General features: G+C 41.4%; 2 protein-coding genes across 2 annotated transcripts; one reads left to right on the top strand and one right to left on the bottom strand.

Annotated features, from left to right (window-relative positions):
- Positions 1-3: 3 nt before the first annotated feature.
- On the top strand, positions 4-3,765 carry LOC119916705 (sestrin-1-like; the record flags this gene model as incomplete). The annotated part of the gene is given in 6 exon segments (XM_038736696.1): positions 4-132; positions 135-191; positions 290-480; positions 569-588; positions 591-712; positions 817-3,765. Coding segments are annotated over 6 exon segments (606 nt in total), but the record flags the coding sequence as incomplete, so codon positions are not given.
- A 365-nt stretch (positions 3,766-4,130) lies between these two features.
- On the bottom strand, positions 4,131-20,073 carry LOC119916703 (armadillo repeat-containing protein 2-like). The gene is given in 18 exon segments (XM_038736695.1): positions 4,131-4,717; positions 4,980-5,134; positions 5,926-6,058; positions 6,469-6,582; positions 6,692-6,814; positions 8,437-8,758; positions 10,576-10,675; positions 11,828-11,973; positions 12,771-12,985; positions 13,305-13,407; positions 13,531-13,715; positions 14,717-14,824; positions 15,526-15,593; positions 18,402-18,528; positions 19,136-19,236; positions 19,238-19,299; positions 19,666-19,738; positions 19,846-20,073. Coding segments are annotated over 18 exon segments (2,487 nt in total). The 5' UTR covers positions 20,064-20,073; the 3' UTR covers positions 4,131-4,583.
- Between the last annotated feature and the right edge of the window lie 543 nt (positions 20,074-20,616).

The following is a 20,616-nucleotide window of genomic DNA, read 5'->3' as shown; positions in this document are numbered from 1 at the left end:
GACGAGGAGGCTAGCCAGGAGGAGATGGCGACTCGCTTTGAGAGGGAGAAGACGGAGAGCATGCTGGTGGTCACGGCGGAGGACGAGGAATGTGTTCCCTCCAGAGACATCTCCCGACACTTTGAGACCCCAGCTACGGCTACAAGGACTTCTCCAGGAGGGGGGAGCATGTGCCCACATTCAGAGTGCAGGTAGAGATAAAAAAAAAACAGGCTGATATAGAGTACAGTTTTGTAATACATGTTTTTTTTTATAGCTGTTATTTACTTCTTATTCTCTTTTTCTCTAGGACTACAGTTGGGAGGATCACGGTTTCTCTCTGGTCAACAGACTGTACCCGGATGTTGGTCAGATGCTGGACGAGAAGTTCCAGATGGCCTACAATCTGACCTACAACACCATGGCAACACATAAGGATGTGGACACCAGCATGCTGCGCAGGGCCATCTGGAACTACATCCACTGCATGTTTGGCATCAGGTCAGTCGCTAGAAACTTTGTCCTGTTGTATGATGTAACCATTACTTTGCCTCTCTTTTCCCTAACGCTGTTTCTCTGTATTCATCAGGTATGATGACTATGATTACGGGAGATTAACCAGCTTCTGGACCGTAGCTTTAAGATCTATATTAAGACCATGGTGTGTAGTCCTGAGAAGACCACCAAACGAATGTATGAGAGCTTCTGGAGGCAGTTTCAGCACTCCGAGAAGGTAAGATCCTGATATCCTCTCCTGGCCTGGTCCGTAGCAGCTATCTTAATTGATTAACGTACAGTGTTTCATAACTGTCCCCTTTTCTCTCCTTTCTCCTGCAGGTCCACGTTAATCTGCTTCTAATGGAAGCGCGAATGCAGGCAGAACTGTTATACGCTCTGAGAGCGATCACCCGCTACATGACATGAAGTGCTTTTGGCGTTTTTATCGTTGTCTTTTTACTGTCATTGTTGTTGCTCACTATGGGACACTTCAAAGAGAAGAGAGGAAGGTGAAAAAAAAAAAAAAAAAAGGAAAATCAAAGGGGGCGGGGGGTGGGTGACGGGGATACAACAAAAATGTGCAAGAGAGATGAGATGGCCTGGGTTTTGACGGTGCTTGTCGGATGGATGTTGAGAAGAGGATCAGAACAAATGAAGAAAAAAAAGAAAAAAAAGAGAGAAATGTTGAAGAAAGTCATCTCAAACTACAAGTGGATACTCCACAGATTGTGTTGCCTGCAGTGCCAAAACTGTCCATGAGAGGGCAGCCTGGAGCAAACTACTGCGCTGCTGGGGAGTTTGTGTCCGGCCTGAGCACTGATACCAGAGGCATCCAGGTCGACAGTTCAGTATTCCAGCATGCAACACGTTTGTTGCCAATCTCTTTGGCCCCCTGGCAGAGTGAAGACTCACAAAAACCACCCAGAAAGCTATGCAGCCAGAAACAGTCTGCATTTTGATTCTGTTGTCACTGTTATATTTGTTTAGTTTCTTTATTTTTTAAGGGAAGAGGATGTTGTTGTCGATGTGGTTGCTGTTAGTAGTAACTGGAGATGGAATCATTAACTTTGGGCAGTGTTTTTTTGTTTGTTTGTTTTTTTTTACGTGTGCCTGAACTATCCAGCACAGTGTGCGTGATGTGCTGATGCTGCTGCTCCAATGTTGTATCCAGCGGGGTCATATTGATCCCTAAATCACCCACCCCAACCCCATTACGTCCCCCTAAGCCCCTATCCATTTGAAATCCATTGCATTACCCCCCTCCCACTTGTCCTCTACCCCCTATCCCAAATCTCAAACGTCAATGTAAGCTAATCCAAGGAGTGTGTGGAAATTGGAGAGATGTGGAAAGAAACTCAAAGAACACTGAGCCCTTTTTGAGTTTGACTGTACACGTGTGGATGAGTTGACTGAGGTGTGTGTGTGTGTGTGTTTCACAGAAATGACGGAGGGGAAAAAAGTCTTCTTTGAATTTCATGTGTCAAAAAAAGCGAGGCACTTTGAAGGGAAGACTTCTTGCTTCTGCTGTAGCTCTGTTATTGTGAGGTAACTGTTTATCATTTATTGTTGAGGATGTCTTTATTTTCCTGGGGAGAAAAAAAGCTAATAAAAAAAGAAAGTTGGAAACCAGGTTTTCCAGGAGGGATTTGCTTCCGGTTGCCCTAACCACACCTTTTCTGTCTTCCGCTTATCCCAGCTGCCTGGTCACCCTAACACTTTCAAAGCTTTGGATTGTGAATTTTACCAGTAATGAATACCTCTTCTGTTTTTCTCTTGAAAACATATAAGAAGTGCTCTTTGGTGAGCAGAGACTCTTTCTGGGCTGCCATGTTCCCATTTCTCTGGGACCTGGCTAGCCCACACAGGGCCGACTGCGGTTGACAGTTGTCAAACGCAAAAGGTTGTAGCTGTGCTTATATCCCTGCTGGGGAAGTCTAACCAGCGCAAAAGCCGCTTTTGTGTTTTTGTTGTTTTAAAAAAAAAAAAAAAAGTTTTGTTTTTTTGTTTACTAAAACCAGTTGTGTACTGCATTCTTCTGAGGGTGGATTGAGAGAATAAGACAGATGAATGAGTGATACCTGGAGGAGGGAGGTGGTGATGATGATGATAAAAGAATGGTACATTTGGAAGTGATTTGAGAGAAAGTGGAGATTTTTTTTTCCAAACTTCTGACTGATGTCAGTTACTGACACTTTTTTTTATATGAAAATATATATATATAAAAAAAAAAGACGAGAAATAAACTATCATATTGAATTGTTGTGTATCATTCGTAGTTTTCTCCTAAACAATTTGAATGCATTGCTTCATCAAAGAAATTGTACTCAATTTGGAGAGGCCTACACAATTCATCAACGGTCACTGCACAATCAGTATCACCATCGGCTCACTTCCACTGCTCAGTTGCACAAGTATAACCCATGGTAATTAGTAAGCATATTTGAATGCTGCTATGCAAAAGGTGACTCATGAAAAGACATGGAGTGTTTATTCAATCACCTTATGTTCCAAAGTACTCTCAGCTCTTTGATAATAAAGCTGACTTCATCAACAGTAAGCTGAACTCAGGGGAACAGTTCAGTTTGTCATCAGTACGGTCCATGGACTTTCATGTGAATTTCATTTTACTGTACAAGCTTGAGATCTGTATGACTCAGGGAACCAAATAATGGTCCCTGTTCCTGTGGTGCGTTCAAGGTCAAGGTTTCTCTTTGCTCCCGACCTACATTTGGCTCGAGATAAGGGGGGATTCCTTGTAGGACACCATACCTCTCTTTCCTGTTTGCCCCCATGCCACTCCTCCCTGGGAAAATCCTTGACTTCCCCGGTGAGGCTGGTAATCCTCAAAAAAAAAACTTCAGGGTGTTTTCCACAGAGGCCAATCTGTCAATTCTCAATTGCCAGGAGAAACCCTCCACCACACTGCCTTCACATTTTGGTGGCTTTCCCAGACAATACTTGGGATAGGAAACATTTACTAAGCAACCTTCAATATCAGCCAGCCAACTGTCTTTCATATCAACCTGATAAATTCTATGTAGAGAACAATGTTTGTTATTAGCACTGGCCAATGCGTTGTTTAGGGGTTTTTGAAACATCAGCTTGTCTTGTGGTTGTTTTAAGGTCACTATTGTGTGAAAACTGGGAGAACTGACACCGCGGTTCCTGATTTGTTTCAATGTAATAACGATGTGTTTTTGAAATGCTGTACTTTAGGCTACTTGCTGTAACTTGTAAGCCATGCCTGGCCCCATATATGTGTAACAATAAAGGCTTTGAGAAGCAAAACTGTTCTGCTTTATTATGTACAAGTTCCAATGTCACACAATCCACAGACAACAAAAGCTTTCCTTATGAGAGCCACTCCATGCCAGTCATCTGTTATCAAGACATCATTGTCATAAAATAACCTTTAAAACACAGATGAGTCTGTTACATAAATGTGCAAAGAGCTTGTTTTAAATTATCCCTGTACATGTGAGGATACCCAGAAATAAGGCTTCTGCAAACTATGGGAATTAAAGTGCATTTAAAGGGGAAAATTGTTACAAAAATGCATTGCATTAAATGCAATAAATACATGACATGAAATGCATAGAACTGAGAATATCTTCATATGCTTACATTTTACTATTTATACAAATTGCTGCAAATATTTTGCATGATGACCTTTATTAGCCTATTGTTTTGAATATGATACACTGACCATCTGTATGTCTTAAAACTAGCTGCAAAAACAAAATAGTCAGCTTAAATCTCAAGTATTTAGCTATAACTGAGCAAATGTATGACCATTTGAAACATACTTGAGCATATGGATGGACAGGGGAGGGAAAAGTGATCAATGCTTCAGCAGTGAGTTGAGATGTTTTTAAGGATGTTTTGATTTTTTTCTGCCCTGAATATCCAACAACAGAATCCACTGTAACTGACTGACTCAATCCAACCACACCTGCTTTATCCATTAAAAAAGAAAAATACAAACATTCACAGCCACCTGTAAGCGTTTAATAGTTATATTATGGACTCTGGGTTAAATATTAAAAAAATAAAAAATCTAAGGTTTCTATCACAACATGAAACTCTTAACTTCATGTCCCAGTTTGTCAAGCTGTACGGTCTGGAGGCTGGAGCGTCTTCATCAGTTTTTGAGCTACAGGGAGGAACTCTAACTCCCAGCATGCCCTGTGGAAGTCCCTCATATCTTCATCTTCTATCCACTTCAAAGCCTCTTCTTTGTCTAAGGAATGAATTAAAACCAGTGGGCAAAGGATGAGAGAGGATAGTTGGAAGTTTCAGGTTTATTTTGAATACTTTTCAGTGACAGGTTTTCAATTCTGGCACCTCCAACATCTGACGGAGGTATTATGTTCGTGAAAGTGGGGGATGTGTGTGTCCCTCCCTTCCCCCTGAGGGCCACTGATGTGAATAAGAGCATGTTCTTTCCAGCATGAATCCCTCCCTTGTTATGTAAGGATTAGGAATAACACTGCTGCACCAACCTAAGTATGTAGTGAGGATCTCCAACAGTGACTCTCCCTCCTGTGTGTCCAGCAGTTTCTCAGAGCCGCCGCCAATCATGTTCCACAGCGCCTGACAGACCTGGCCCGCCAACTGCCAATCACCTGGTCCAAAGTCTTTCAAACAGTCCACGAGCCTGGTCACACACACATCACACATACATAAATCGTATGACTCAAGGGAGGAGGGATTCACATGACTGGTGGGTTTGTGGCCATTAGCTCCACTTCATTGGACCGACATCTGAAAGAGGATTGTGTGTGTGTGTGTGTTTGTAAAGGGGAAATAAGGACTTAAATGTTAAAGCAGTGCTGGAGGGAAGCTTACACTATAGATAGAGGGTCACATAATTTGTTCCATTTCGAGTTCCCATGTCTTCAAATTGTAGAAATGAATCTAAATTGACAGTAATTATAACCACTGTGAACAAATTACATCAAGGTTGAGATGATTAGTAGCATCTTGATCATGCCTGTGGAGTTGTTGTGCTCATGTTTGTCAGAATGAAGACAATATTTCCCCCCAAAAACCCTGTTTACTCCTCGTTGCAAAGAGGATGCTATGTTTGCCAAAAACTCAGAGAGGTTTAGGCCAGTTTGCTATTAATTAATCTATTTTTTGCCTTTATGTGATAGAACAGCTGAAGAGAGAGACAGGAAATGTGGGAGAGAGAGACGGGATGACATGTAGAAAAGGACAGCAGGCTGGAACCGAACCCAGGACTCTACGCTAAGGACTTAGAATTTGAATATGGTGAGGGTGCTCTGACAGGTGAGCTAACCAGTGCCCTAATTACTGTTTTTATGTACATCATATACATATATACACACACACACACACACACACACACACACACACACACACACACACACACACACACACACACACACAAACAAACTCTTAATATCTAAGTGCATTTGTCCTTACTTGGCAGCAGCCCCCTCTAGTGAGAGACTGACCCTGTTGGGGGGGTCCAGAGCCAGGTTGGTGAGGACCCCGCAGGCTGAAAAACACATCTCTGTGCTTTGTGAGTCCAGCAGCGTCACTAAAAACTGGTGCACTGAGGGAGAGAGAGAGAGAGAGAGACGGAGAAAGATGACAGCGTGATGGAGGACAAAGCAGGGCAAAGATAAGAAAGCTTCTATCACCAGAGTCAGCAGGCATGTTTATACTGACTGTAGCTGGCCTTGCAGATAAGTCCAGCCTACACATGACAGTACAGTGTGCAGAGGTGGATACTGTACTGGATGTTCTGTGTCTGAGTGCTAATTTTTCTTTAAAGTTGTGTGCTTGGATGACATTATTAATGCATCGTTACATAAGCCTTTTTTTCATTCTACGCTTTTGTTTCTAACATGGCATCTCTTGGCCAACATTCCTGCAAGAGCCAATGAATACTGTGTGAAATAGGTACAGTCTCATGTTGGAGGGTTTTGTGTGTACTGGTTGGTGTTTGTGTCCATCATATACCTTTGTTTTGCATAATAAAGTCCCGTACATCCTTGGACTGAGACAAATTTCCATACACACGGGTGGCCTCAAGCATGGCGTCCATACTGGAGCTGAGCACCAACTTCAGCATCACTGAAGTACAAAGAAAGAGTGAGCAGAGGAATCGGCAAACCAGACAAACAGTAACACACTCTCATTGTTTTTTATTTTTCACGTCTGCATTTAGATCGGTCAGCCTTACACTTTGCGATGTTGAGCTGACTGTGTGTAAGTATAGAGCTTTCTTCCTGGTAGAAGGACAGGTTGTTGATGGTGGCGGCCACATTCACCAAAAGCTCCTCGCTATCCTGCACAGACCTCAGCTCTGAGTCACCAGCACACAAACACACAAAAGAAAGGAAGAAAATAATCATATATCATGTAACCCTGACTTAGCATTACTTTTAAAAGAGATCTTTAAGTAGATGTTTCTTTTTCCTTTAAAACAAAGCCAACAGAGGGGGAATCCACACTGCATGGTCCACGACTCATTTATGTGAAGTGACCCTGATTCTGGTGTCTAGTCTCAACATAAGATGAGAAAATAAAAATTCAACTTTTCATTGTCTTGCACTGCATATACTCACTCAAAATAAACTGCTCTTTCCGTGATAATGACTAACCAGGTGAATACAGGTGAAAGCTGTGCGTCAGTTCGTGTTGATGAGGGGAAGAAGATAAAGTAAAGGTAGATATTAATTAGATTAGATTATTAATAAAACAACTGCACCATGGATTGTGTAAACTGGGTGGCACTCAGTATTAAGATGTTGGTTCATATTTCCATATGCAGTGCAGATGTAAATAGATATGCATGAAAACGTAGAGATAAATAGAACAATTATAGAATAATTTAGATAAGATAAACACATGCAGAAATACAGTGAACTGGGTTTTCAGCCTTTTTGCATATTACAGCTCAATCACACTGATGTGACACTGTGACATTATCATAAAAGTAGCTGTTATCTGTTGTTAATTTTGGCCTCATGAGCCGGCATACAAAGGTCAATATGACCCAATCCAACCAGCGATGACACTGTGAGCTGCTTGGTAACAGAGTCTGTTCCTGATATAGCAGCTGACGTCGTGTGCTCGGTCATAAATCGCGGATATTGTGGTCGGTGTCAAGCAGCGCCTGTGCCCCCATCTGTAATGTAAAGCAGCACAGCTTGATCAAAACAGGACATCGATCAGCCAAGTGTGCTCTTTCATCTTGTACTGTTGTTTCCACCTGTCACACCAAACCCATATTCATTGGCTCATTTTATGTTTCTGTCTACAGTTACTTAATTTATTTCCCATCTTACCCTCTGGTACCAATCAAACACCCCTCTATGTTTTGAGATTCTAAAATTGTTCCACTAGTTTGACCTCTGTTTTGTTTGTTTAATTTTCCCACCCAACTGCCATGAAACGTGTGTAGGAGGCAGGCAGCAGAGAAATCGAGAGTTTCACACCCACCTGTGTGTCAGTTCAATCTGTCCTTAAACCATCTAACCACATGGGAGAATTTCACACGCACAAACCAAGTCGGCTGTGAGATGTGACAGAACATCCTGCTCATGCAGTGAAGCGCTTAGGTAAACCAAAAGAGGATGTGCTGCGTATCGAACAGGCAGCACTGAGAGGAAAGCGAGCGATGGAATGAAACGACAAATGAGGAGTGTGTTTTCGACCAAAGTCATGTCTTAATGTTTCCAGCACAAGGGAAGTGGTTTGGTGCCTAGCAGATACATACTGTATGTACAGTTCAGCAAACAGCTATTTTTACACCAGATATTCACACTCTGCTTCCTTTGTACGACAGAAATGGGCAAAAAGGACAAATGTAGAAATGCTACGACTGTAAATCTGCTATTGGCTGTATCTTCTATTTCTTAATAAATGATTTTGTTAAGCAAAGACTAACTTAAAAAGGATGAGTTCCTCCTGCTCTCTGCTCACCGATTGTCTCCATGAGCAGCTGAATGCAGCTTGTGTTGGTAACCAGAGCTGGACCTACAGCTGGGTGGATGCACATGTTCGCCAGCACCCTGACCAGCTTCACCAGCACATCCTCGTCCTCCTGCACATTCAGTGGAGGTGCAGGACGCTTGCTGGAGGAAGGGGGACCTTTCTGTGCGGGCGAGACGTCTCTGCGCTGGTAGCTGTCGTATAGCTGCAGGAGTGTGTCCATGCAGGCCTTGCACTGGAAGAGCTGCTGCCGAGCCTCATCACTTTTGGCTGTGAGATTCCCGAGGGTGAAAAGAAGGCGCACAACAAGGTCCTGTGGGAGAGCGGTGGTCAATCTGCATCCGTCAATAAGTTTACATTCTAAATTAAAGCAAACCAACAAAAAATGCGTTCAGTTGTTTCTTTCTATTTCTAAGTGTGGCTGAAAGGCCAGACTGTGTTGGGAAAAGGTATTTAATGGCTACAAACGTTGTTCAGGTGATCTACTTTTATTCGTGAAGCATAATTTATTCAATGCTAGAAACAAATATTTTGTAGATAGTATAGAACATACATTTCAAGTTTTTTGTACTTGTTTCTGGGGTCATATTTATCACATGAATGTATATTTTAGGTAGTGTTGTAGTACTCGAGACCGGTCTTGGTCTCGAGACTGGTCTTAAGACCACTTTTTGATGGTCTTGGTCCATATAAAAACACCGATATTGTCCGTTTTTGTACTCAGTGTTGTCTCGGTTGTAAAGGAGTTTAATCTGGAGGGGGGTTAAAACCTCTTCCTGTGTATGTTTGTGTATTCGGACAGGAGACTGCCTCTCCTCAGTCATCCTGGTGTAATGCTGACGATGGCTCATGCTTACAAGTATTAAAAGATCTGCTGCGAAGTATAATTGTGTCATCTGCGCTAGACTAAGATTCCTCAGTAATGGTGGCAGTAGTCCTCGACACAACAAATAATTTATTTCTTTATCTATTAGTCGTCAGTTTATTGTTTGTTCTGTAAAATGTCTAATTTCTCACAGCCCAAAATAATGACTTCAGATGTCTTATTTTGTCCAAGCAACAGTCCAAAACACAAAGATAATCTATTTACAATCATACAAAACACAGAAAATCCTCACTTTTCAGAAGCTGGAACAAGGAACGGTTTGGTATTTTTGCTTGAAAAATGATTAAAATAGTTAGATAAATTAAAGCATATTTACAGTTGTCTATTCTAAATAACAAAAAGATCTGCCTCAATTAAACACAAATGTAATTAAACATGAGTTTATATTTAACATTTTAAAATCAACAGCCACTTCACCTGCAGCACAGTAAGCCTGCCCCATTTTATAGCACTCTTGTCAGTGTCACTCATGTCCCCCAGAGGTGTCATAGCTGTGTAGACTTGTCTGAGTGTAACTACACCCTGTCTTTTCAATGAACTATCACACACTTACCGAGAAAAAAGGTAACAAATGACACCGTGTGCGTCACTCTTGTATCCTAACTCTACTTAGTAAATAACATGAATAGCAGAGCACACTCTTTTCTTCCATAAACGTGACATTGGTATGAGGACAGGACAGACTGTTCCTGGACTATGCGCTCATTACATCTCTTACTGTCCTGTGTGTGTGTGTGTGTGTTTGACGGCATGGATGAGATTAAAAACACATGTCAGTCATGTCTAAATTGCCAAAGTCCCACCCTTTTCTTCTCCTCCTATTCCTCTTGTCTATCTCTCCTCCCCTCCACCTCTGTATCACCTCTACTCAAGCTCACCCCCTTTTTCTGCTCTCCTCCCCTTTCCTTGACTTACTCAGCCCCTCCTTGGATGATTAAATGTCAAACACACACACACACACACACACACACACACACACACACACACACACACACACACACACACACACACACACACACACACACACACACACAGCAGATCAGAGAAAGAGAATCATGTGCAGATGAACATAAATGTGCTTGAACTTGAGATACATGAACAACTTGCTCTGAGGGTAAACATTCTTAGTGGACTTACATCATCAACACTGGAAAAGCTTATCGTCACTTCTCCGTAACACACAGACTCAAGCGCGCACACACACACACACACACACACACACACGAGGAGGCTCATGGACTCACCTGTTTTTGGTGATGTTTGCTCAGCAGTTCTAAAAATAGTTGGTAGCAGTCGGGGGTCTGGGCCAGAGCGAGGCGGCACTCAGAGTAAGATGAGAGTTTACTGAGGGAGAGAGGGGACAACAAATACCACTGATCATTCCACTCACCAACTGCTCCACCATGCTGACTCTATATGGAGATATTAAATCAACACTGCTAGTGGATAAATAAGTCTGTGCTGGGGTCTACCTTTCATACTTATATTATCTTGGGCAAAAAAATCAGACAGTATTATCAGCACTGATAACTGACTGGTACAACTGCTTTGCCTTATATTTTGTATTCAAAAAAGACATTTTATTACACGCTAAAAGGTTAATGTTTTATTTTGTGCTTCACACACTGATGAGATTCTTGTGTCAGAGAAGGAGGCTGAGACCTGGGGTGACAAAATCTCCAGTGTTGTATATTGGCCTTCGCCATCTTGGGTTTTTGGAGTGCTTGAAGTGGGCCGGTACTCACGCAGTACTGTGGTGTACTGTGACTTTTTCTGGAACATCGGTGCTTTTCACAAGCTTCTGGTACTCTTTTCTGCCGTCTCTGTATCAGGTTCTCTAGGCGATTCACAATGGCCCTAAATAAACCGCATTAACCAGGGAGCACTATGTTACACTCACCTGTTCCCACTTTCACCTGCCTGCTTTTCTCTGTCGGCTCCAAAAGGGCACCAACAGAACACAAACAGAGTCAGATGATAAACACGAAGATGAACTTAAGATTCTACCCTACCAGGTGCTGACTGTTTGCGTGACACACTGAAAGTAGAGAGAAGAGAAAGTGGACTGAAAACTGAAACGGCCAAAACAGAAATCAGCTGTGTCACTACCCTGATTGTTTTTGTAACAGTATAGGCACAAAATCAGATGTATAACCACATCCTGTCTGACAAATGTGTGTTTCTCTGGAAACTCTTGTTTTGTGATACTACAAACAAAAGCCCTTTACAAATGTATAAGAGGAAAAAAGAAAGCATTGAATTTAGAAGGAGAGTGACTGCTGAGTTAGAAAGGAAAACAGAGAACAGAAGGTGAGACCTGAATGATGACCTGTTTTTATTCAGCTCATGACAGGTTAGTTTGGTTTACATTAGTGAGTTGTCGAAAAGAGCAGGAAGAAATAAGGGAGAAGAGATCCACAATAGCAAAGACAGTCCACACCAGAAGTGTGACATTATGTGATATTAATATAATCTTATTAACTGCATGTATGATACCTGTATATTCTGGAAATGTTGGTGCAGATGTCCTGGTCTTTGCTGTGTAGACGGAGCACCAGACAGAGCTCTGACAGTATAGAGAAAGTGATGAAGAGTGGACGGGAATCAGGGTGATCTGCTAGGTTCCTCAGGGTTGCTGTCAGCTACAGAGGTCAGAGGTCGGACAGAAAGAATGAGGGGTGAGAGTGTTGGATAGTGAGAAAAAATTATACAAATGTACCTAATGTTTGTAAGCGGTTATATGTAGGTCAGTATTTCAGTATTGTGCTATTGTGGCTTGCACATAATGTTGGTCGGTTGCTCATTAAGGCTGGCTGCTGGCCTGCACAGGACGCCATACCAGACACTATTCAGCATGGACATAAATCATTCTATCACAAGAGGGAAACAGTCATTTCCAACACACGGCAGCACTGGAAGTTCTGGAAAGTTATGGTCTGCTTATTTCCCTCCTCTAACAGCATAATGAGTTGTGTTAGATATCAAATGAAACCCTGGCTCAAGATGTTTGCTTGGGCTAACTTATGCGGTTACCAGCAATCATTTTTGGAAGAGTGAAGCAGGGTGTGTTTTAGACTGAAGTGGCCAGGCCAGCAGAGAATATTATGCTCTTGGAGCAGCTTCTATGCCACACATAAACAAAAACATTTTTGTCTAATAGTTTGAAAATCAGCCAATAGCCACATAAAGAAGAGTATTTAACACTGTGTTCCTATTGACTTAGTATAACTTTGTTTTACTCACATAGCCAAAGTGAAATTATGTGTATTGTTTTGAGCAGGAGTAGATGACTCAAACTTCCTCCTGAACTGTAATACAAAAGCTATTGGTTTCAAAAGACTGGTGTACATCAAATAGCTAAATATTTCTTAAAAATGTTTTAAAATACCCTATGAAACTTTACTCAATGCTTCTCAGCAATGTTAAGTCTGTGTCACACCTGAACAAGGATGTGCCCTGCTATGGTGAAGTTGGTGTCTTCTGCTTTGCAGAGCCTCTGGATGAGTTTCTGAGACGCACCAATGCAGTTCTTGTCCAACAGAAGTCTGAGGATTACACTGTTTCCTGAGAGAAATTTCACAGTGCCAACACAGTACAGCAGAGCTTCTCCAGATGTAGACACATCCTCATTGCTCAAAATGCCCAGAAATGAGTCTAGATGCAGAGAAAAATCAAATGTTAACATCATGGCGCACACAATGTGTAATGACCTGGTAAATGGGTTCCAAAAACAGCACCAAAAAGAACTGGACAGATAAAACTTCACTTCAGGGCAGCAGAGAACATGATGATCTTGAGAAGCCTATATACCAGACATAAACAAAAACATCTTGTCTAATAGTGGGAAAATCTACATCAGCCAACAAACACAACATTTAATATATAAGTTTTACTCACATACATTTGGAAATATAGGACATGGTACAGAATAGGAAACCTAAGCTAGATCACCGTCTCCTAGCATAGTGTTCACCTATGATAGAGTTGTTCTGGAAGAGGATGTCGTTGCTGTCACTGCGGCTGATCTGGAAGACGAGCTTACAGATGTTGAGCAGGTTGTTTCCACTGACACACAGCTGGAGAGAAAAATGCAAAAAACTTAACCCAATTTTTGTGTTAAGTGAACAAGTGCCCTGGATGCCCTTGACAGCGACTCAGTGGCATCCATGCTGACACCCACATAGACACAGACAACTCACAGCAAGGCAGAGCTTGGCAATGTGCAGGTTGAGCTGGGCAGAGTTGAGGTCGATGAGGCGGAACAATGTTCGAAGAATCCCTGACCTCCTCTTACACTGTCGGCCGAGCATGTCTGCTTCTGCCAAGGTGCCATGGAGACCGTCACACAAATCACACAGACGGTCCACAGATCCCTCAGAGCTGCCTGGCATCATATGTCAAGTTCAGGGCAACATGTCAAACATTCACAGAGAAAGCAAACATCCCAAAATGAAAACACTCGCACTGTGTGTGTTGGCAAGTGTGCATCCATAAAAATATGATGAGCGATGTCTTGTACTGTATGTGCAATATACTTTGGCTTTACTGCATCGCGTATGTTTATTATTTGCATGAGGAACTTGAGGTTAAATCCTCAACATCATTAATACATTGGTCAGCAGTAAAATAACATTCCCCTTCCTTTTCTAAGAAGCAGCTCTATGTTTCTATGGTCAAACAATTCTGCAACAGGCAGCTACAATCTTGACGCAGAGGAAGAGAAAGGGTGGAGTCTCTTCCTTGTTTTTGAGGTAAAATAAATGTTTTCCCTGCATAAATAACAGGGTTTGGCCATTTCTAAAAAAGTTTGGCTGCAGTCTCACACTTCACTGCAATTTCCCACTGAATCTGAAAGGTGTTTTATGCATGAGCCAGAAGGCACTTGGTACAATAAATATTTAATATTTATCTTTCAAATGAATTTTCCATTAAATGTGTAGAGTGTTAAAATATTTACAGCCATAGATTTCATTTCATGGCCGCCAGACTTCAGTTTCAGGCTAAGACAATTCTGTATAGATGCCAAGCACAACACTGTTTTGTTTGCCTTTCTCCAGTTGTTGAAATGACAGTACTTTTTCATTTTTGGATACTTCATGCATGACTATCTGCCAATGCTAAAAATCTATTTCCCAGTCTGCTGGTTGAAAATGAAATGTAATAAGGAAACAGAGAGATTAGGCACTAACAAGAGAAGCATACCTAATAAAATAGACCAAAATCAATGGAACCACATTACATTTTAGATTAGCTTTAGAGACATTCTTCAACCAGAAGGAATCGTGATTGGAGTAGGTGACACAAACTATCCTTTAGGGTTAAATGAATGCACGTCACATGTTTGAACGTTTTTACTGGGTTTCCTTATTGCATTGCTCACACTACCTGCAGCCACACTCTCTAGCTGTTGGAGAAGAGGAGCAATCATATTATTCCACACCAATGACTCTGCATCCTCCTCTTTGCTTGTGGTGTTGTCTCCATTCCCCAACTCTGAAATGTGCAGAGAAAATCGCAGTTAGCCAATTACCACCTCAAAATCCAGACAGTGAACATGAGCAGCAAGCATGGTTCACAAGTTCACAGTCTTAAAATAAAACAGCAGGAAGTTTGATGCCACAATGAAAGGTCACCATCCACAGCTACACATCCTCTGATTTCTGTGCTGATGTGAAATAGTCTGTGCATTGGCATGTGAGTGTGTGCGTGTGTGATGAAAACATGTGTGCATGTGTTTGTGCACGCAAATGTCTGCAGTCTCTCACACATCGTGCACCTTTTTGTGCTGAACATTTGCATACCCCTTTGCTTGGTGTGATGCAGGAAACTGCGGTTGCCCTAACCAACAGCTCTCTCAGCTATTGGCTGGCTGCCTTTCATGGTGGAAATTAGGCCCTTAGCAACAACACCCCAATCAAAGTTTGACACTCAGGAAGGGGTGTTCAGTTGCTGGGAGAGAGGTGTGTCTCTGTTGTTGGTGAAACAACATTTTTGGGCTCAAGTCTTATATTAGGCATACACTTAGACATCTTAGAAAAGAAGTTACTTCGGAAGTAAAATCACTGAAAGGTTAAGTGGTCTGTTAGGAAAAGCTGCAACTATATTTTAATTTTACACACTCTGTACAAAATGTACCATTCATGTTTAAAATTAAAAAAATAGCAGTGAAGTTCATTTGGTATATCTGGACAAACCTGTTTTCCGTCCTGTTCTGCACTCGGTGGGTCTAACTCCTGAGTCATCACCTGGCTGTGTTATTCTACTGTTGGCACAAAGAAACACAAAAACACAAAGAGTCTGGTTACATCAGATTTTGGAGATGAGTCATGTATGCCTACTGACTTGTTTAGTTTAATTTTATTGACTTTGGGAAAATTTGGGCATTAAAACAATAGTAAAACCTAAACTCAATATATTTAAAGGATGAATTGTTGTGTCAAATACATCTCCATTAATGTTGCTCACTTTATATTGTCAACAGGCCTTCAGTTGTAGTTTCATCAAGTGCCACTAGGTGTCCCTGTTGCAGCAGAGGTTGAGAGGTGTGCAGGTGATGTTATACGTGTGGTGTCTGTTCTGTCCTTTTGTGCTTGACTGCTTGTAAGTTTTTGCGTGCGTGTGAATCTTTGTATCTGTGCAGGCGTGTGTGCCGCTGTGCATCACAAACTGTAATCCCCAACAGACAGGAACTAAGATCTTAGCTTTGTGGGCAGTCTGGTTAAAGCTGTTCATGCTTTGTCACTGTGAGCTGTCTCCACAGTCTTACCGCCTCTGTGCAGTAACCGTAAAGTGCTCCCAAAACCACGCCCCTCGTCATGTTATGCTATGTATTGTGGCTTTCTCTCTGCATGTGACTGTTGCATCTCACTCTCTGCATGTCACTGTCAACTCTGCACTATTCCTCACACACACTATTATTCACACAAAGTGAATGACTCAGTGCTATAATAATTTCTGTGAAACATGACAGGTAGTATGTCTTATGACTAAATACTGTGACCAACTGAGAAAATAATTATTAATAAAACTGCAGATGCAGAGAGCATATGCAGCATGTTGAGTCATCCCAATCACCTCTTTAACTACAAGATTAACTTCACAAATCTCTGACAAAAGAGTGAATCAACCTTAGAAAACATGGAAAAGTAAGTAATCACTCCTGTTAGAGACAAACATCATGTTATCAGGGCTGCCTAAAGCTTCTGCAGTGACAGTTTAAAAGGTTGACTCTCAGGATGGAACATTTATTTGAGCTTTTACTCTCAAGTGAATTTTATTTCATGGTCTAGCTTGACAGGTATGAGACAGAAAATGCCCCCCAAGACTGTAAAATATTATCCTTTCTATTCCATTGTAGCATCACCAGAAGGTGTTACTTGATTATGTTAACATTAATATACAGTTTGTGGGTGCTTGTATAGAGTGCACTTTCCCTTTGATGGAGAAGTAGTGGTATAAGCTGGCCCACAGGGCATTTGCAGCAGGCAGTGCTGGCCGAGGCATGTTGCAGTGAATGTCAGAGAGGGGGCTTTGGCTCTGTATGATGGGATTAAGAGCCTGATAATAAGGCCTCTTTGTGTGATACGGCATTCTCTGAGACATGACCTCATCCCTGTCTTAGGCCTGGCCAGTGCACTGCAGTCACAGCACACACTGCTGCCAGCCTTGCCCAGATGGGCACCCAAATCTAATAGAGAGCCATTTAGAGCTATAAAGCTCCGGCTTATTGGAGAAAAAGAACCTATTGGATGTCTTTATATCTCATCCAACTCATCACATTAATCTATCATGCTGTGTCTATTTCCACTTGCCGTCAGTGTACTTCTGGCTTGACTATCTCTGTGATTTTCACTCTGTTTGTCTCTGTCTAGTGCACCTTTTATGTAGTTCATTGCAACACTAAAGGACAGTACTTCAAAATGTTGACCTAACATTAATCAAGAAGATGACGTCTTTAATCTTTTCCTCTTAAATCATAAATTGACCACATTCGCATCTCTTGGGACTTCTCTTTGTCAGCAACAAGTTGCGTGTTAACTTGGCCTGTGAGGGAGGAGGTGAGGAGGCTGTGCTGCGGGCGATAGCCCAGATTTCCTGTAAAAGTGTTTTATGGTCTGTCCCCCCTCTACAGCCCCATCTGCCCCACCCAATCGATAGGCGGATGGATTGTAACGACAGCCCCCGACCTCATGCCCAGAATTATGCCCGTCGTGCTGACAGACAGCTGATGAGGTCGGCAGAAAAAAGCACAGCTTTTAGCCTCTCCGCACTGTGAAGGTGTCAGAGCTGACACATCATAGTAATGACAGATCGAGGCAGTTTCATTGGAAATGAAGCTTGCCAAGAAGTTGGGTTTAACTGTGACCAAGATATAGTGTACAGTAAAGTATATGAGGGTTTAAAATGTGGTAGAGGGTTCTTTTTGACCATGCACATTAGAGCCTTAGTGATCATGATTAAAAGTGTATACTTTTTAAATGCTGTGTTCACAAACATTATGGATGTAAACAACAATTTAGAACCGGACTAGAAAACACTAGTGACTTACCCTACATTTGAGTTTGTCTAACGTTAGTCCTTGTACAATATAAAAGACATGTCAATCCATTAGAGAGTGATAGCAGTTTCCAGGCCTGTGTTTAAATCTTTCATTTTTATTATCATTTAGGTTATGGGATGGGCATTTAAGTGCACACACAAATAATTATAGCAACATCAGCCTTCCTAAGGTATTTCCTGTTATAATTTTCTCTGCCCAGTAATCTGGATAAGTTGTGGACCAAAACAGGAACACGAAAAGACATTCAAAACTCTGCGAATTTGACATACTGGGCAAGGCAATGAGAAAGGCAAGAAAGCAAGGAGAAGGATTTGATGAAAGGGAAAAATTGGAGCCACAATCAGCTCTATCTGGTAATGGCTACCACTGCAACCTCTGTGTGTCTATAAATCTTCAACTCATTGTTGTACTGTCACTGGTCAAATAGAGGGTTGGGGAGAGGCGGGGTGGGGTGGGGGCCAAGAAAGAAGGTCAGATCTTACAAGTCCAATAGTGGGATAGAAAGCATACCTTTCACTTGCTGTTCTGCGTGGGCCAGGTTTGCGGGGACCACTGAGGACTGCGGTGTGGTCTGTACTAGGGAATCGTTTGGTTGACGGCTGCATTTGTCCAGGGCATGGATTCAATCTCTCTTTCACTAAACATATAGAAAGGAGGTTATTTACGTGTTTCTCGTGTATGCTGCAGTAATGTTTCTTCTTGTTTCACTAGCTAAAAGTACAAATGTCAATTTGTACACAATCAAATACTGTATGTATTCAGGTCAAAAACTTCCAAATTCAATCAATACTTTTGTACATCCTTATCTATTTTATTGCTCCATAGTAGAGCAGATTCATGAGAAGACCTGAGAGAGAGAGAGAGAGTACTCATTTTCAATTCAAAACAGCAGCAGTAAATTATGTTTTTCACCCAGCCCAGCAACAAAGAATGTAAATCAGGTATAATGTCAGCATTTGAATAGCTCCATCAATTTCCCTTTCAGAAAACTGCTCTTGCACTAGTGCCTGCACAGAAGATTTAAAGTGATGCAACGGGTGAAATAAATGTGAGTGTGTTTTCATTTTCACCCGTTTAACAAATGAACCATCTACCTTCTGCTATAACCATTTTATTAGAAGCACAATTATTTCTTACTAATAATAACTTTACAATGGGTCATACATTCAATAAATGTAAACTTTTCCCTTTTTTTCTTTTATGCCTTGATACAGATTTGCATCAATATTTTTTTCCTTTCTTACCATCTGTGTGTCCCTCAACAGGAGGCAACGTTGTGAGAGATCCAGCCCTAAGAAGGCGTGCCCGTGCCACTGCCAAGCCCCTCTTCACTTCCAGTGGGTCTGGGGGGTTTGGGAAAGGCCTTGAATGGATCCTCAGCATCGCAGGGGACTGGAAACTTTGGCTTCTAGTACCACACAAACATATTAGTAGCATCTGATGGTGTGAACAATGAGCCAGAACTTGAATCCACCAATGAAACTACTTATGTCCATAAAGAGATCCTAATATTTTGATTACTAATTTATTCATATTTTTATCACATATATTAAGATTATAATCACATTTATTAAAACCAGATAAGCTTTCATGATGATGTACAGAGGCGTGCATACTCCTTATCCTATTTTTCAGTTTTCATGGTAATACTCATAACATTTAAATAAGCAAATATGTACTTGAGCTAACAACAAATAACACCTTAATTCGAATCTGATACTTTATGAACTACCATATATGGTGTGTGTGTGTGTGTGTGTGTAAGGGAACTTACATGGTCCAGAGGAGACAGTCGAGTCCCTGAACCTGGTCTGGAGTCAGGGGCATCAAAATTTTGAGCATGAAGACTGAAAAGTGAAAAAATGGCTCATTACTTGTACAAGTTAGACAAGAGCCACAGTTGATCTCAGAACCTAACAACATGAAGGAGATTTAAGTGGAGTTTGGGACCAACCTAAAAGTCGATGGAGGCCTGCTGTCATGATCTGCACGAACAGAGCTCTTTCCAAAAAGTTGCCTGTGTCCATCTCTGGGAGTAAATGGTCGCTGGGTGGACTGGACTCGCAGGGACTGTCTGGCTTCACTGACAATTTCTGCACTTGTTTTCCTCAAAGTGTTGCGCCTTGGATTGAACGGGCTGCAAATATCATGGCTTCTCTCCATTGACGCCATTTAGGCCAAGACAGTCTGCAAGTGATGTCAGTGGTTTGATAATGAGTGGTTATAGATTGGAAATGTTAAAAAAATTAGGATAATGCCAGAACAGAAAATGAACAGTCAGTGTAAAATGCATCCGAGGTTGCAATGAATAACATTTGAAGCATGGCAAGAAGTAAAGAAAGAGGTGTCCAGATCTTTCACGTAAGTAAAAGCATCAATACTACAATGTAAAATGACAAGTAAAAGTCCTTACTTATGTAAAAGGTATTATCAACAAAATATACCTAAAGTATCAAAAGTAAAAGTACTCAATATGTAGCATAATGGCCCATGTCAGTGTTATGATATAATATACTACATGACTGCATTTGAAGCTATAACTAAAGATTATTAACAATTAATCATTTAGTCTAAAATGTGAGAAAAAGAGTGAGCAATGTCCATCACAATTTTCCAAAGTTGACATATTTGATTTCCTTGATTTGGAACTTATCAATTAATCGACTAATTGTTTTAAGTGTAATTTAATTCTTATTGCAGAGCCATACAAGTGTAAACAGCATTT

Source organism: Micropterus salmoides, unplaced genomic scaffold (assembly GCF_014851395.1).
Source record: "Micropterus salmoides isolate LMB-PRFRI ecotype aquatic unplaced genomic scaffold, ASM1485139v1 Ms_hic_scaffold_2109, whole genome shotgun sequence".
Lineage (NCBI taxonomy): Eukaryota > Metazoa > Chordata > Actinopteri > Centrarchiformes > Centrarchidae > Micropterus > Micropterus salmoides.
The sequence above is the reverse complement of the archived record's forward strand: the minus strand, read 5'-3'. Positions and strand labels throughout refer to the sequence as shown.